The sequence below is a fragment of the Ursus arctos genome, unplaced genomic scaffold (assembly GCF_023065955.2).
Source record: "Ursus arctos isolate Adak ecotype North America unplaced genomic scaffold, UrsArc2.0 scaffold_5, whole genome shotgun sequence".
In the NCBI taxonomy this organism is placed as follows: Eukaryota; Metazoa; Chordata; class Mammalia; order Carnivora; family Ursidae; genus Ursus; species Ursus arctos.
In genome coordinates this window covers 59,530,492-59,548,314 of record NW_026623067.1, presented here as the reverse complement: position 1 = coordinate 59,548,314, position 17,823 = coordinate 59,530,492, and the positions used below count along the sequence as shown (strand labels likewise).

At 37.6% G+C, this 17,823-nt stretch overlaps 2 protein-coding genes across 2 annotated transcripts in view; both read left to right on the top strand.

The window, feature by feature from the left end:
* The window catches only part of ANKRD31 (ankyrin repeat domain 31), a 158,080-nt gene that overhangs the window by 60,894 nt on the left and 79,363 nt on the right, over positions 1-17,823 (top strand). Inside the window, exon 11 of the mRNA XM_026498776.4 lies at positions 7,136-7,278. Within this exon, the coding sequence (XP_026354561.1) occupies positions 7,136-7,278 (143 nt within the window). The remainder of the gene's footprint in view (positions 1-7,135; positions 7,279-17,823) is intronic.
* Positions 12,494-12,837, top strand: LOC113254955 (metallothionein-2E-like). Its single transcript, XM_026498434.3, has one exon. The coding sequence runs from the start codon at positions 12,574-12,576 to the stop codon at positions 12,799-12,801; it is 228 nt and encodes a 75-aa protein (XP_026354219.1). The 5' UTR covers positions 12,494-12,573; the 3' UTR covers positions 12,802-12,837.

Here is a 17,823-nt window from a genome sequence, read left to right as displayed (position 1 = left end):
GCCTATACCAATCCCCCACCCCCCTCCCCTCTGAAACCCTCAGTTTGTTTCCCAGAGTCCATAGTCTCTCGTGGTTCCTTCCCCCTTCTGTTTACCCCCCCTTCATTCTTCCCTTCCTTCTCCTGCTGATCTCCCTACTATTCCTTATGTTCCATAAGTGAGTGAAACCATATGATAATTGTCTTTCTCTGCTTGACTTATTTCACTTGGCATAATGTCCTCCAGTCCCGTCCATGTTGCTACAAATGTTGGGTATTCGTTCTTTCTGAGGGCTGAGTAATATTCCATTGTATATGTGAACCACATCTTCTTTATCCATTCATCTGTTGAAGGGCATTTCAGCTCCTTCTACCGTTTAGCTATTGTGGACAATGCTGCTATGAACAATGGGGTGCATATGGCCCTTCTCTTCACTACATCTGTATTTTTGGGGTAAATACCCAGTAGTGCAATTGCTGGGTCATAGGGTAGCTCTATTTTTAACTTTTTGAGGGACCTCCACACTGTTTTCCAAAGTGGCTGTACCAACTTGCATTTCCACCAACAGTGTAAGAGGGATCCCCTTTCTCCACATCCTCTCCAACATTTGTTGTTTCTTGCCTTGTCTATTTTTGCCATTCTAACTGGCAAAAGGTGGTATCTCAGTGTGGTTTTGATTTGAATTTCCCTGATGGCTAATGATTTTGAACATTTTTTCATGTGTCTGTTAGCCATTTGTATGTCTTCATTGGAAAAGTGTCTGTTCATATCTTCTGCCCATTTTTTGATTTGATTATTTGTTTCTCGTGTATTGAGTTTGAGAAGTTCTTTTTAGATCTTGGATACCAGCCTTTTGTCTGTAGCTTCATTTGCAAGTTCTCCCATTCTGTGGGTTGCCTCTTTGTTTTGATGACTGTTTCCTTTGCTCTGCAGAAACTTTTTATCTTGATGAAGTCCCACAAGTTTATTTTATCTTTTGTTTCTCTTGCCTTTGGAGATGTATCATGAAAGAAGTTGCTGTGGCCAATGTTGAAGAGGTTGCAGCCTATGTTCTCCTCTATGATTTTGATGGATTCCTGCCTCACATCGAGGTCTTTCATCCATTTGGAGTTTATTTTTGTGTATGGTGTGAGATAGTGGTCAAGTTTCATTCTTTTGCATATAGCTGTCCAATTTTCCCAGCACCATTTATTGAAGAGACTGTCTTTTTTCCACTGGATGTTTTTTCCTGCTTTGTCAAAGATTAGTTGCCCATAGACCCAAGAGTCCATTTCTGGGTTCTCTATTCTGTTCCATTGGTCTGTGTGTCTATTTTTGTGCCAGTACCATGCTGTCTTGGTGATCACAGCTTTGTAGTATAGCTTGAAATCAGGCAACGTGATATCTCCAGCTTTGTTTTTCTTTTTTAAAATTTCCTTGGCAATTCGGGGTCTTTTCTGGTTCCACACAAATTTTAGGATTGTTTGTTCCAGCTCTTTGAAAAATGTCATTGGTATTTTAATCGAGTTGGCATTGAAAGTATAGATTGCTCTGGGTAGCATAGACATTTTAACTGTGCTTATTCTTCCGATCCATGAGCACGGAATGTTTTTCCATTTTTCTGTCTTCTTCAATGTCTTTCATCAGTGTTCTATAGTTTCTAGAGTATAGATCCTTTACCTCTCTGGTAAAGTTTATTCCGAGATATCTTATGATTTTGGTGCTGTTGTAAATGGAATTGATTCCGTAATTTCTCTTTCTTCAGTCTCATTGTTCATGTATAGAAATGCAACTAATTTCTGAGCATTGATTTTGTATCCTGCCACATTACTGGATTGTTGTATGAGTTCTAGTAATTTGGGGGTGGAGTCTTTTGGGTTTTCCATATAAAGTAGCATGTCGTCTGTGAAGAGAGAGAGTTTGACTTCTTCTTTGCCAATTTGAATACCTTTTATTCTTTTTTGTTGTCTGATTGCTTTTGCAAGGACTTCTAGTACTATGTTGAGCAATAGTGGTGAGAGTGGGCATCCTTGTTGTGTTCCTGATCTTAAGGGAAAGGCTTTCAGCTTTTCCCCATTGAGAATGATATTCACTATGGGCTTTTCATAGATGGTTTTTATGAGATTGAGAAATGTACCCTCTATTCCTACACTCTGAAGGGTTTTAATCAGGAAAGGATGCTGTATTTTGTCAAATGTTTTTTCTGCATCAATTGAAAGGATCATATGGCTCTTGTCTCTTCTCTTATTAATGTTATCTATCACACTGATTGATTTGCGAATGTTGAACCACCCTTGCATCCCAGGGATGAATCCCACTTGGTCGTGATGGATAATCCTTTTAATGTACTGTTGGATCCTATTAGCTAGGATCTTGTTGGGAATTTTGACATCTATATTCATCAGGGATATCGGTCTGTAATTCTCCTTTTTGATGGGGTCTTTGCCTGGTCTTGGGATCAAGGTAATACTGGCCTCATAGAATGAGTTTGGTAGTTTTCCTTCTGTTTCTATTTTTTATTCATAATACTTCTGATACCAGATGTGTGGGATTTTCAACACATCAAGCAATTCTCCAACACCAGCTGGGTGTCCTGCGATTTAGTTCATTTCTGACACTAACCCAAATTAGTACAGATCCCACAGGTTTAGGAATCTGTCAGCCACCCCCTCTTCAGAGGCCAGTCACAAGTACTAGGTCTCTGGGTTACCCACAATTTATGTTCAAGTTGGCTACAAATTGGAGGTTCCCACAGTCCCTTCCTTGGATTTGATCTTTTCCAAAAATAGCCCACAGAACTCAGGGAAACACTTATGTTTACCATATAAGTTTATTACATGATACCATATAAGTTTATTATATGACAAAGGATACAGATGAATACCCAGATGAAGATACAGAGTGAGGCCTGGGAGGGTCCTGAGCACAGGAGCTTCCATCCCTGTGGATTTAGAGTATGTCCTTCCCAGCATGTAGATGTGTTGACCAACCTGGAAAAGTTCTCCAAACCCCAGAGTTTGGGGATTTTTATGGAGGTTTCATCATGAAGGCAGGGCAGGGGAGAAGGGGACATGGAGCTGAAACTTCCAAGTTTCTGATTGTGACTTGGTTGTTCTTATGACCAGCCCCCATCCAGGAGCCCACCAAAAGTTGCTTCATTAGAACAAAAGATACTTCTGTTACCCGGAATAGCGAGGGATTTAGGAGCTCTGTGTCAGACACTTCTATCACTTACGAAATTGCAGAGGTCTTGGGGGTTCTACATGAGGCACTGGGGTGAGAGACCAAATATTAGAACAATAGATTGTCCCAGCACCCCTGTTTACAAGGGTTTAGGAGCTCTGTCCCAGGAACCAGGGGGCAGAAACCAATAAAATTTCTTATTATTTCATTCCTATCCATCTGTAAATCTCTGTCCATCAGTCCATCCTTATGTTGATGCATTTTAAAGAAAGTTAGTACATTTTACCACTGAACACCTCAGCATTGTCTCTAACTAGAGTTCCAGTTTTTTTTTCTTTTTTGAGGTGAAATTTTCATACAGTAAAATGAAGATCTTAAATATATTCACCTGTGTAACCCAAACCTCTGTCAAGATAGAATATTACCAGCATCCCAGAAATTTCACTCATCTCTCTTCCCAGTCATTCCCCGCCCCCACTCTCTAGAAGCCGCTGTTGTTCTGATACTTCTCTGATATTATTCAGTATTTCTGATGGTTTTGCCTCTTCATTATTTCACCATTAAGCATGATGTTAGCTGTAGGTTTTATAGCTGCTCTTCATCATATTGAGGAATCCATTCCTAATTTCCTGAGTATTTTTATCAGGAATGGATGCTGGGTCATGATAAATCATCCTTTTATATATTGCTAGATTCAGTTTGCTGCTGTTTTGTTAAGGATTTTTGCATGTGTGAGCATGAGTAATATTGGTCTGTAATTTTCTTTTTGTTGTAATGCTTTTGTCTGGTTTTGATATCAGGTTTTGCTAGTATTTTGTTAAGGATTTTTTAAAACTATGTAAATAATATTGGTTCATAATTTTCTTGTAATGATTTTTGTTTTGGTATCCGGGTTATGTAGACCTCATAAAATGAGTTAAGAAGTATTCTCTTCTAGTTTCTGGAAGAGTTTGTGTAAGTTTGGGGGTTTTTTTCTTCCTCAAATGTTTGACAGAGTAAAACTATGTGAGCTTATAATTTTTTTCTGTGGCAAGATTTTAATAATAAATGCAAATTTCACCTGTGTGTGAGCTAGTCATATTTTGTTTCATCTTGTGTCCGTTTTGGTAAGCTGTACTTTTTCGAGGAATTTGTCCTTTTTATCTAAGTTATGGAATTTATTGGCATAAAGTTATTTATAATATTCCCCTATTATTGTTTTAATATCTGCAGATCTTTAGGGATATAAATTTATCTTTCATTCGTGATATTGCTCATTTCCTCTCTTCCTTCTCTCCTTTATCTTTTTTTTCTTCCTTCCTAAAGTAGTTTAAGCTAGAGGATTTTCAATTTTATTGCTTTTTTTTCCTCAGAGAACTAACTTCTAGCTTTAAATTTTTGTCTCTTATCTGTATTAAATGTTATTAATTTCTGCTTCTTTTGACCTCTACGTGTTTTGGGTTTATTTTTTTCTTTGTCTAGTTTCTTAAGGTTGAAAATGAGGTCACAGATTTTTGTACATTTTCCCCAGTGATACTCAAAGCTTTAAATTTCCCTCTAAATACTGCTTTTGCTGCATCTAACAGATTTTAATATGTTGTATTTTCATTATCATTCACTTTTAAATACTTTTAATTTCTTGCATGGATTATTTGTTTCACCCCAAGATCATACTAGAAGTTGTTAAATTTTTAAATATTTGAGGATTGTCCAGGTATCTTTCTGGTATTGATTTCCTTTTGGTTAAAGGATATACTTTCTGTGAATTTGATCCTTCTATTTATTGAGAATTGGTCTAGTACCTAGTATATGGTCTGTCTGTCTTAATATCCCTTGTGTACTTGAATGTTTCTTCTTCAGTTGTATGTAATGTTCTATAAGCATCACTTAGATGAAGATGGTTGGTAATATCATGTTTGTGTTTATGGATTTTTTGTCTAGTTAATCTGTCATTTTATGAGAAGGGTGTTGAAGTATTAACAACTGTGATTATGGATTTGTCAATTTCTCCCTTTAATTCTGTCCATTTAAAAAAAATTTTTTTAAGATTTTATTAATTTGATAGAGAGAGACAGCCAGCGAGAGAGGGAACACAAGCAGGGGGAGTGGGAGAGGAAGAAGCAGGCTCCTAGCAGAGAAGCCTGATGTGGGGCTCGATCCCAGAACGCCGGGATCACGCCCTGACCGAAGGCAGACGCTTAATGACTGCGCCACCCAGGCGCCCCGAATTCTGTCCATTTTTGCTTGTATTTTGAAGCTTCATTATTAGGTACATACACCGTTGTAATTGTCATGTCTTTCTTCTGATAAATTGACCTTTTAATTATTATGAAATATCTCACTTCATCTCTGGTAATACGCTTTGTCTTGAAGTTACTATGTATAATACTAATATAGGCACCCTAGCCTTCTTAGTTTCTTGTCTGTTTGCTATATCTTTTCCCATCTTTTTATTTTCAACCTATCTCTTTTTATTTAAAATTTATTTCTTATAGACAGCATATTTCTTATCCATAGACAGCTTTTTTAATCCATTCTGACAATCTCTGCCTTTTAATTAGGGTGATTAATCAATCTTCATTTGGATTGAGGACTGCAATTTTACTAATTGTTTCTTGTGCATATTATCTTTTTCCCCCCTCTCTTTGTCCTTGCATTATTTTGTAGTAGTTACTCTGGTGATTGCAATATACATCTTTAATGTTTCAGTCCTTTTAGAGTTAGTATATTTCTATAAAATGTAAAAACACTGAACACAGCTCCCTTTTGTACTATATATATAACATCTGTATACATTAATAACACCAAACTATAATGTTATAATTTTCGATTTAAATAGTCACATGCATTTTAAGGAAATTTATAGGGAAAAAAACTCTATTATAACTATATATTTACCATTTTTAGTACTCTTCATTTCTTCCTCAAAGTCTTCTAATTAGTAACATTGGAGAAACTGCTTCTATAACATTTTATGACAATGGGTCTTAACTGGGGTGATACTGCCTTTCAGGGGACACTTGGCAGTTTCTGGAATCGTTTTTAGTTGTTACAACTGGAATGGGGTGGGGTGCTATTGGCATCTAATAGGATGCTCAGAACAACAAAAAATTATCCACCTCAAAATGTTAGTGCTGAGTTAGAGAAACCCTGCCTTATGGAGAAGGTTCTGGAAAGAGTGAAATACACTTTTTAACATGCAACTTTTAGGTTTTCTTTCATCAGTCCTATGATTTCTTGGAATTTAATAAATATAACTTATACCATTGTCTCTGGCTAACAAGGATAAGGATGCTTGTCTGTGTGACTGGTTTTCTTAAAACACTTGGTGTTAGAACTACTGTAAATAGGGACGTCTGGGTAGCTCAGTCTGTTAAGCATCCAACTCTTGGTTTCAGCTTATGTCATGATCTCAAGCTGAGATCGCGCCCACCATCTGGCTCCGTGCTCAGCGTAGTGTCTGCTTGTCCCTCTCTTTCCCCCTCTGCTTCTCCCTGCACTCTCTCTCTCAAATAAATAAAATCTTAAAAAAAAAAAAAAAAGGATTACTGTAAATAGCTTTTTACAAATAAGGAGAAAAGAATATATGTTTTCGAAGTGACTTTTGTGCATTCCTACCAGCTGGGTCACTTTAATGGAAGAACCTTGAGCTATAAATAAAGTTTGTTTCCCCCCCTCTTCTCTGCAGAAAAGTAGCCTGCAACTAGCATTCTCAGTGAGCTAATAATGACTCCCTTACAGCCTTTTTATTTGAGGAGGGCAGGAATAGTTTCAAATATTTTACTTATTTAAAACATTTTTCTTACTTCTTTTCATATTTTTTCACAACTGAGTTTGGGGTAGGTATTTGATTTGGCCCTCAGATTTATTGAATTCATCTAATAATAGAGTTATTTTCATGGTAAGATTATCTTGTCTCATATAATCAAAATATTTTTAAAGAAACAAGATAGAGTTTTTATTTTAAGGGCAAGCACAAAACATAAACAAATACCATTTCCTTCTTGTGTAATAGGTTGGACAGCACTTCATGAAGCTAGTGTAGGAGGATTTTATCAGACAGCAAGTGAACTCTTAAAAGGTGGAGCAGATGTAAATATCAAAGGAATGTACCAGATCACTCCCCTACACGATGCTGTGATAAATGGACATTATAAGGTACTGTGATGCTTTTGTTTGCAAAGCAAATACTACATTCTGCAAGTATTAAAAATCTCTGGAACCTATCAGTTTTAGGAATTCAGTTAGTTCATTCTGCTAATGGATACTTAGAATATGTAATAAAGTTTTACTGTGTTAGAGATTCGTTGTTCTAATATAGTAGATGCCATTTTACATGTTACTTTTAATAAGTATAGATCATGTTTTGGTTATACATAGTCTTTTTTAAACGTACACTTCTCTAAGACTCTTTTAGTATGGTGCTTTATAGGTTTTACCAGAAAGTTTCCTGATTGTAAAGTATTACACAGTGATGTCCAGTCCTGATAGGAGGCATCCAGCTTTATGGACACTAATGTCACTTTCAGAGTCCACATAAGACCTGAATCTCTTGGGTTTAATGATCAGCCAGTATATACTAGCATAGATGTACCAATGGTTAAAATATCAAAATACTGTAGTTCCATACAAATTGGTTAATAGTAGCTGCTATTAAGATGGTTGATGGTAATATTAAATTAAGATGATTGATTCCAGCACATACAGTTTATTTCAGAAGTCACTTAAGCTCTGAGCTTCCCAGGTATTTTTCTGGTCTAGGCACCATGCTACAGGACTGAGGCACTTGCTGAAAATATCCTGTTATTTATTTCAGGTATCGGAAGTTGCCTCTGGGTTCAAACTCCTAGAATAGGAAAGGGACCTAATCGGGGCGCCTGGGTGGCACAGCGGTTAAGCGTCTGCCTTCGGCTCAGGGCGTGATCCCGGCGTTATGGGATCGAGCCCCACGTCAGGCTCCTCCGCTATGAGCCTGCTTCTTCCTCTCCCACTCCCCCGCTTGTGTTCCCTCTCTCGCTGTCTCTCTCTCTCTCTCTGTCAAATAAATAAAATCTTTAAAAAAAAAAAAAGTGTCTCTTAAGAGCAACACTTTAAAAAAAAAAAAAAAAACGGAAAGGGACCTAATCAGCTGGGCTCAGGAAGTTATGTTCTACATACTTCTGGAAGAAATGACTGACAGGTAGAGCTGAAGAAGGCTGCCGGGAGCCACAGGCATTGATAGATAGAGCATATTCCTTCCTAATGTGAAACAGTACTTCAGGAAAGTTTAGGCTGTTTTGCCTTTTTTGATAATATATCACTTCCTAATAGGTGGTCACCCCTGCACATTGTAGAGAGGGCTGTGGGGAGGGAATTCTGCTTGGGACCTAATTTAATGGCCAGAAGAATCCAGGCTTGGACAAGTGATGGTGTGAGCCTTCTCTGTCCTTTATCCCCTCTTCAAAGGTGGCCTCCATTAGAGAAACCTCATGCCAAAGCACTTCTTCCTTCTCATGGCACATCTGCTCTTCAACTTGTCAGGGCCGACGTATCCTAGTCAAGTGTCTTTTCCCCCTTTGGGCAATGTAAGCCCTGAGCACTTTACTTTTTCTTCTTTTCTTTCTCAGTTGTTCTTTTGTCCCATCTGGTAACTTGGCTTTAGTCAATTTCTGCCTCACGGGCTAGAACTGGCTATCCCCTCTCTGGCCTTTGCAGATATGTAGCTTCTCCTACCCCCTCAGTGAATTAAAAGGGACCAAAGACACATGGCTCTGACTGCAGAATCTAATTTCCTCACTACTTATCTCACTCCCTCTTGCCAAACTATATGTTCCTGTGACTCATGTGCTTCTGGCACTGTGGCATGTCCTGACTGATGGCAGGAGAAAAGAGAATGACAAGACAAAAGTGGAAGTCTAGAGAACAATTATGAGAATTAAAAGCCAAAACCCAGTGGGGTGGGGTGAAATCACGGTCTTCTTTGTTCCGTTCCCTTTCTTTTTCGCTGGGGGAGCCAGAAAGTTACTTAACCCAGTCCAAGAGAGATTTCCAAACTCCAGGTCAGTTCTGGACTGACTTAAGAACCAAAGCCTTAAGAATCAAAGCAGGGCAGGACATTGTTTTGGAGGATGGAGTAGGTATGGTGGGAGCATCAGATGAGGATCGAGGCTAACCTTGGAGGAAGCTCTTACGTGATGCAAATATGATCAGAAAAATGGTCTAGACTCTGAGTATTGTATTGGTCCCATGCCTTAGTTGTCACAGGACTAAGATAACAGACAAGGAAGTCCTGGGAACTTGAAGCTGGACTCAGCACCTGGACAGTGTGAGCTTCTTAAATATTCCAGAGTTGAAAAAACTTGAATATATTTTGTCTTACAGGAATTGACTTTTATACTAAAAGATGGGAGATACTAAAAGATAATACCCTGTTTTTTAAGAAGTAAAAAGCCATTAATAGTTGCAGTAGTCCAAATCTTTAGAGACAGAAAGAAGAGTAAGAATGGAAGGTAGAAAGTGGGGAATGGAGAGTAACAGATCATGGTTAAAAGGTTTCTTTTAGGGGGTGTTAAAATATTTCAAAATTAGGGATGCATTGGTGGCTCAGTCATTTGGGCATCTGCGTTCAGCTCAGGTCATGATCCCAGGAACCTGGGATCAAGTCCTGCATCAGGCTCCCTGCTCAGCGCGGAGCCTGCTTCTCCCTCTGCCTGCCACTCCCCCTGCTTGTGCTCTCTCTCTGTCAAATAAATAAATAAAATCTTTTTTAAAAAATGTTCCAAAATTAGATTGTGATTATAGTTATACAACTCTCTTAATATACCAAAGAACATTGAATTATATTTTTTAAATGGATGAATTATATCTCACTAAAACTGTTAAAAAGAGGTACACTTTTTTAAATTGGAAAAAATGAAATTTGAGAATTATAGATGAGTGGCTTATTCTGATTCGTTAGAAAAATCAAGAATAAATTATTAGACATAAGGAAGATATTTAGACAAGAATGTAGTGATCTTTGAGAATCTGGCATTACTAAGAACAAGTCATGTCAGACTAAACTTGACTTCTCTTTTATTCAGCTTACTTTGTTAATAGGTGAAGAAAATGGCATGACATGTTGATGTAAGCTATCATGATTTTAACAAAGCTGTTATTTAATGAATAATATCATCAAATGGTGTATGTGGTATATGAGTATATGAGATCTTGATTTGGAGGTTGGTTGACAGTGTTATTAGGGTTCATATATATTGAAAAAATATCCCTCAGACATACTGATTATTCATTCCATGTATATCTAGAGTGAACTGTGTTATGAAGTTTGGTTATATATTATATTATACTATAAAGAGCCAGACTCCCTCAACGGGCTCAAACACAACTGTGTTTTGTTGTTATTGGGAATTTAAAAGAAATCCCAGACATCATACCATTTTACTCATAAATACTTGAGCCTGCATCTCTAACAGATAAGGGCTTCGTTTTACACCCACAATATTATCTCACCTAATAAATATTAACAGTTTCTTAATATCATTTCATACCCTATCCATATTCAAATTTCCCAGGTTATCTAAAAAAATGTGGTATTATAGCAAGTTTTTGTTTGAATCAGGATCAATCAAGGTCCATTCATTACATAATGTTTGTTGTGGCTCTTAAATATGTTTTGACCTATAACAATCCTTCCTCCATTTTGTGTTTTCTTATGTCTTCTAGCATATGGGTCTTTGTCTTATAGAATTTCCTAAATTCTGGATTTGGCTAATTTTATTTTTGTGGTGTTATATAGCTTGTTTCTTCTTACATTTTCTGTTAATGGATAATCTATTTAGAGACCACAGTCTGGATGCTAGGTATGCTCATTGGTATTAGATATCATTGCTTTTAGGAATTTTTAATAAAATACATATTTTTCAAGTTAGAGGATATATAAGGAAGGATTGTGAGTTCATATTGATATTTCTATTTTCAACTTAATATTATAATAGATTTATATTGAACTTTGATTTTTTACTTATATATGTCTCTGAGGCTCAACATTTGTTTTTACTACATTAATTTACTTCTTTATTGTATAATATACTTTTAATATTACTACTAGCAATATTATTATCAATATTAACATTATTATTATTAACAATGAAACTACTGATGAAGGGTTTTTTTGTAGTTCTTTCTGTTTTGTGCATATTTCATTAGCAAAGTATAGTCAAGATATTGTCTTTTCAAGTACTTGAAAGAATTTTATTCTCTGGGTATTATGCTAAGGAAAATGAGTCAGAGAACAACATATACCATATAATTTCACTCATGTGGAATTTAAGAAACAAAACAAATGAACGAAGGGGGAAAAAAGAGGAAGAAGGGAAAACCAAGAAACAGATTCTTCACTATAGAGAACAAACTGATGGTTACCAGAGGGGAGATGGATTAAATAGGTGATGGGCATTAAGGAGTGCACTTGTTGTGATGAGCACAGGGCAATGTATGGAAGTGCTGAATCCTGAAACTAATATTACCTGTGTGTTAACTCACTGGAATTTAAATTAAAACTTAAAAAAAATTTTTATTCTCCTACTTGTTTCTTACACAAGTAGGGCAGCTGATTTTAGAGGGAAGAGAGCATTTGTTGTTGTTGTTGTTTTAAGATTTTATTTATTTGTCAGAAAGAGCACAAGCAGGGGGAGCAGCAGAGGGAGAGGGAGAAACAAACTCCCCACTGAGCAAGGAGCTTGATGTGGGACTTGATCCCAGGACCCTGGAATCGTGATCTGAGCCGAAGGCAGATGCTTAACTGACTGAGCCACCCAGGCATCCCAGGAAGAAAGTATTTGATTCAGTAATATGATTAAAGGTGAAAATCCGTAAGCAAACTTGAAATAGAAGTATATTTCCTTAAGGAGGCTACTGTTTGATGAGCCAAAGAAGTAGAGATTGTGATGCTGCCCACTTACTGAAATTCCTCTGCTTGTTCTAGTTAGGAACCCGTGGTAGCTTTAAAATATATCCACAAATTTTTTAATACTCTTCTTTTCAAAAGATTCTGATTCTCTTCCCCAGGATTGTGGCCTGGAGTGTCAGTGACTTGCTTCTAATAACTAGGATATGCCAGAAGTTACAGTATATGACTTTTGATGCTAGGTTGAAAGTACTATAGCTTCTTCCTTGTTCTTTTACTTCTCTCTCTCTTTTGGTTCATTCTATGAGGGAAGCCAGATGTCATATCAGGACACTCAAGTAGCTCTATGGAGAAGTCTACATGGCAATGAACTAAGGTCTGTGTCCCACACCTGTGTGACCGAGGCATCTTAGGAAATAGATCCTCCAGCCCCAGTCAAGCTTTTACATAATTGTATCTCCAGCCATCCTCTTGACTACATCCTCATAAGAAACTAACCACACCTCCAGCCCATACCAGTGTCTCCCTGCATCATCCACTTTGGACCTCCATGCTCACCTCAGCTCAAAATGGACCCCAACTGCTCATGCTCCACCAGGAGCTCCTGTACCTGCTCTGTTTCCTGCAGATATAAAGAGTGCAAATGCACCTTGTGCAAGAAGAGCTGCTGCTCCTACTGCCCCATTAGTCATGCCAAGTGTGCCCAGGGCTGCATCTGCAAGGAGGCATTGGACACGTGCAGCTGCTCTGCCTCATGTGGAGGAGTGCCTGTTCCAGATGTAAATATATCAACATAAACATACCTCCATTTTTTTCACTTTTTCATCCTACCTGAACCCAGTTGCTACATTCCTGTTTCTATGAAATATTTGAATGACATTAATCTCATCTAGATTTTTCTGGCAAAAGAAAAGAGAAAAGAAAAAAGAAGATAGAGATAGAACCTGATATAAAACCACTACCTGTGCTGCTTCCAAATTCCTGACCCACAGAAACTGTGAGATTATAAATATTTATTATTTATTTGAGCCACTACATTTGGGGGTAATTTGTTAGGTAGCAACAGAGAGCTAATATAGAATCTAAATGTAGGTTAAAATAGGGGGTAGGGGTGCCTGGGTGGCACAGTTGGTTGGGCGTCTGACTTTTGGTTTTGGCTCAGGTCGTGATCTCAAGGTCGTGGGATCAAACCCCATTTTGGTACAGTCTGATTAAGCTTCTCTCTCCCTCAGCTGCTTCTACTCATGCTCTCTCAAATAAATCTTTTAAAAAAAGGGGGGAAATACTCAGCAAAAGTCATTTATTTATTGCCTTTTGGTGAGAAGAGAGTGTTTCAAGTTAGAGGAGAAGTAAGTAGGCTTCAGAATTCATAAAATCAAGACTACAGAGGGAAATGGTAATTGTGGATATTTGGTGAAGCAGATTATCCACTCCCTAAAGAGACTGCCAAGGCAATGTATCTACTCCCATGGGATCACCAACTCAGATTTCCAGGAAAGTGGGGCTCTAGACCCTGCCTTTTCCCTTCCTCCAGTCCCCTTTTCATGCTCCTTGATCCTGAGTCACTCTCATACTACATGGGTTATTATTTGACACAAAACCTCCAGAGATAAACAACAGCCCTTTTGGCAACTCCCTTACAAAACTTCTTTTCCTTTTTTTTCCTTTTGTTTATTTATTTTTTAATTTGAACTCAATTAATTAACATATAGTATATTATTAGTTTCAGAGGTAGAGTTCAGTGATTCATCAGTTGTACGTAACACCCAGTACTCATTACATCATACACCCTCCTTAAGGCCCATCACCCAATTACCCCATCCCCCCTCCCACCTCCCCTCCAGCAACCCTCAGTTTGTTTCCTAGAGTTAAGAGTCTCTATGGCTTGTCTCCCTCTCTGTTTTCATCTTATTTTATTTTTCCCTCCCTTCCCCTATGTTCATCTGTTTTGATTCTTAAATTCTACATATGAGTGACATAATATGACAATTTTCATTCTCTGATTGACTTATTTTCTTAGCATAATACCCTCTAGTTTCATGCACATTGTTGCAAATGGCGAGATTTCATTCTTTTTGATGGCTGAGTAATATTCCAGTGTGTGTGTGTGTGTGTGTGTGTGTGTGTGTGTGTGTGTGTATGCAGCCACATCTTCTTTATCCATTCATCTGTTGATGGACATTTGGGCTCTTTCCATGGTTTGGCTATTGTGGACATTGCTGCTATAAACATTAGGGTGCAGGTGCCCCTTTGGATCACTACATTTGTATCTTTGGAATAAATACCTAGTAGTGCAATTGCTGGGTCATAGAGTAGCTCTATTTTTAACTTTTTGAGGAACCTACATACTGTTTGCCAGAGTGGCTGTACCAGCTTGCATTCCCACCAACAGTGTAAGAGGGTTCCCCTTCTCTGCATCCTTACCAACATCTGTCGTTTCTTGTTAATTTTAGCCATTCTGATGGGCGTGAGGTGGTGTCTCATCATGGTTCTGATTTGTATTTCCCTGATGCCAAGTGATGTTGAGCATTTTTTCACGTGTCTGTTGGCCATTTGTAGATCTTCTTCGGAAAAATGTCTCTTCGTGTCTTCTGCCCATTGCTTGATTGGATTATTTGTTCTTTGGGTGTTGAGTTTGATAAGTTCCTTATAGATTTTGGATACTAGCCCTTTATCTGATAAGACATTTGCAAATATCTTCTCCCATTCTGTAGGTTGTCTTTTGGTTTTGTTGACTGTTTCCTTTACTGTGAAAAAGCTTATTTTTCTTTTTTTCTTTTTAATGTTATGTTAGTCACCATAGCTTTTTTATCTTGATGAAGTCCCAATAGCTCATTTTTGCGTTTGTTTCCCTTGCCTTTGGAGACTTGTCTAGTGAGAAGTCGCTGTGGCTGAGGTCACAGAGATTGTTGCCTGTGTTCTCCTCTAGGATTTTGGTGGATTCCTGTCTCACATTTAGGTCTTTCATCCATTTTGAGTCTATTTTTGTGTGTGGTGTAAGGAAATGGTCCAGTTTCATTCTGCATGTGACTGTCCAATTTTCCTAACACCAGCTGTTGAAGAGACTTTTTTCCATTGGGCATTCTTTCCTGCTTTGTCGAAGATTAGTTGACCATAGGGTTGAGGGTCCATTTCTGGATTATCTATTCTGTTCCATCTATCTATGCATCTGTTTTTGTGCCAGTACCATACTGTCTTGATGATTACAGATTTGTAATAAAGCTTGAAGTCTGGAATTGTGATGCCACGAGCTTTGGTTTTCTTTTTCAACATTCCTTTGGCTATTCAGGTATTTTCTGGTTCCATAAAAATTTTAGGGTTATTTGTTCCCACTCTGTGAAAAGTTGATGGTATTTTGATAGGGATTGCATTGAATATATAGATTGCTCTAGATAGCATAGACATTTTAATAGTATTTGTTTTTCCAATTCATGAGCATGGAATGTTTTTCCATTTCTTTGGTCTTCCTCAATTTCTTTCATGAGTATTCTGGTTTTGAGAGTACAGATCCATTGCTTCTTTCATTAGGTTTATTCCTAGGTATCTTATGGTTTTGGGTACAATTGTAAATGGGATCACCTCCCTAATTTCTCTTTCTTCTGTCTCATTGTTAGTGTATAGAAATGCAACTGATTTCTGTGCCTTGATTTTATATCCTGCAACATTGCTGAATTCCTGTATGAGTTCTAGCAATTTTGGGGTGGAGTCTTTTGGGTGGTCCACATAAAGTATCATGTCATCTGTGAAGAGTGAGAATTTGACTTCTTCTTTGCCGATTCAGATGCCTTTTATTTCTTTTTGTTGTCTGATTGCTGAGGCTAGGACTTCTAGTACTATGTTGAACAACAGTGATAGTGGACATCCCTGCCGTGTTCCTGACCTTAGGGGAAAAGCTCTCAGTTTTTCCTCCTTGAGAATGATATTCACCGTGTGCTTTTCATAGATGGCTTTTATGAAATTGAGGTATGTTCCCTCTGTCCCTACACTGTAATGAGTTTTAATCAAGAAAGGATGCTGTACTTTATCAGATGCTTTTTCTGGATCTGTTGGGAGCATCATATGGTTCTTGTCCTTTCTTTTATTAATGTAGAGTATCACATTGATTGATTTGTGGATGTTAAACCCTTACAGCCCAGGAATAAATCTCACTTGGTCATGGTGAATAATTCTCTTAATGTACTCTTCGATCCTGTTGGCTAGTATCTTGGTGAGAATTTTGGTATCCATGTTCATCAGGGATATTGGTCTATTTCTCCTTTTTGATGAGGTCTTTGTCTGGTTTTAGGATCAAGGTAATGCTGGCCTCATAGAACGAGTTTGGAAATTTTCCTTCCATTTCTATTCTTTGAAACAGCTTCAGAAGAATAGATATTAATTCTTCTTTAAATGTTTGGTAGATTCACCTAGGAAGCCATCTAGCCCTGGACTCTTGTTTGTTGGGAGTTTTTTTTATCTTTTGATGTCCATTAGCATGATAAATGGTTCCCCACCCCCTCACTTTCCATCTGGAGCTGTCTTTGGGTCTAAAATGAGTCTTTTGTAGACAGCATATCAATGGGTCTTGCTTTTTTATCCAATCTGATACCCTGTGTCTTTTGATTGGGGCATTTAGCCCATTTACATTCAGAGTAACTGTTGAAAGATATGAATTTAGTGCCATTGTATTATATAAATAAAGTCACTGTTTCTGTATATTGTGTCTGTTCCTTTTTGCTCTGTTACTTTTGGACTCTCTTCGCTTAAAGGATTCCCTTTAATATTTCTTGCAGGGCTGGTTTAGTGATCACAAATTCTTTTAGTTTCTGTTTGTCCTGGAAACTCTTTATCTCTCCTTCTATTTTGAATAACAGCCTTGCTGGCTACAGTATTCTTGGTGGTATATCATGCCAGTCCTTTCTGACCTGCCCAGGTCTCTCTGGATAGGTCTGCTGCCAAGCTTATGTTTCTACCCTTGTAGGTTAAGGACCTCTTGTCTGGAGCTGCTTTCAGGATTTTCTCTTTGTCTCTGAAATTTGCAAGCCTCACTATTATATGTCGAGGTGCTGACCTATTTTTATTGATTTTGAGGGGGGTTCTCTGTGTCTCCTGGACTTGAATGCTTGTTTCCTTCCCCAGATTAGGGAAGTTCTTCACTATAATTTTCTCAAGTATACCTTCTGCCCCTTTCCCTCTTTCCCCTTCTTCTGGGATCCCAATTATTCTAATATTGTTTCACTTTATGGTATCACTTTATCTCTCAAATTCTCCCCACGTGTTCCAGTAGTTGTTTATCTCTTTTTTCCTCAGTTTCTTTATTCTCCATCATTTTGTCTTGTATATCACTCATTCTCTCTTCTGTGTCATTTATCCTAGCAGTTAGAGCCTCCATTTTTTATTGCATCTCATTAATGGTATCATTAGTATCTTTATAGTCATTATTCTGAACTCTAGTTCTGACATCTTACTAATGTCTGTATTGATTAGGTCCCTGGCGGTCAGTACTGCCTCTTGTTCTCTTTTTTTGGGGTGAGTTTTTCCATCTTGTCATTCTGTCCAGAGAAGCATAGATGAACAAGAGAACAAAATACTAAAATAGCCACAATGACCCCAGAGAAATATACACTAAACAAATCAAGACAGACCAGAAATGGAAAAGAAAAAAAGAGAGAGAGAGAGAATATAATCAGATAAGTGAACAGAACAGAGCAATACATTAGATCCTGCATGTATTTTGGTCTGTTTGTTAGAAGAAACTAGATCCCAAAATTGTAAAGAAAGAAAAACATATATATACAAAAATAAAATTAAATACAATGAAAGGATAGAATGTAACTGTAAAA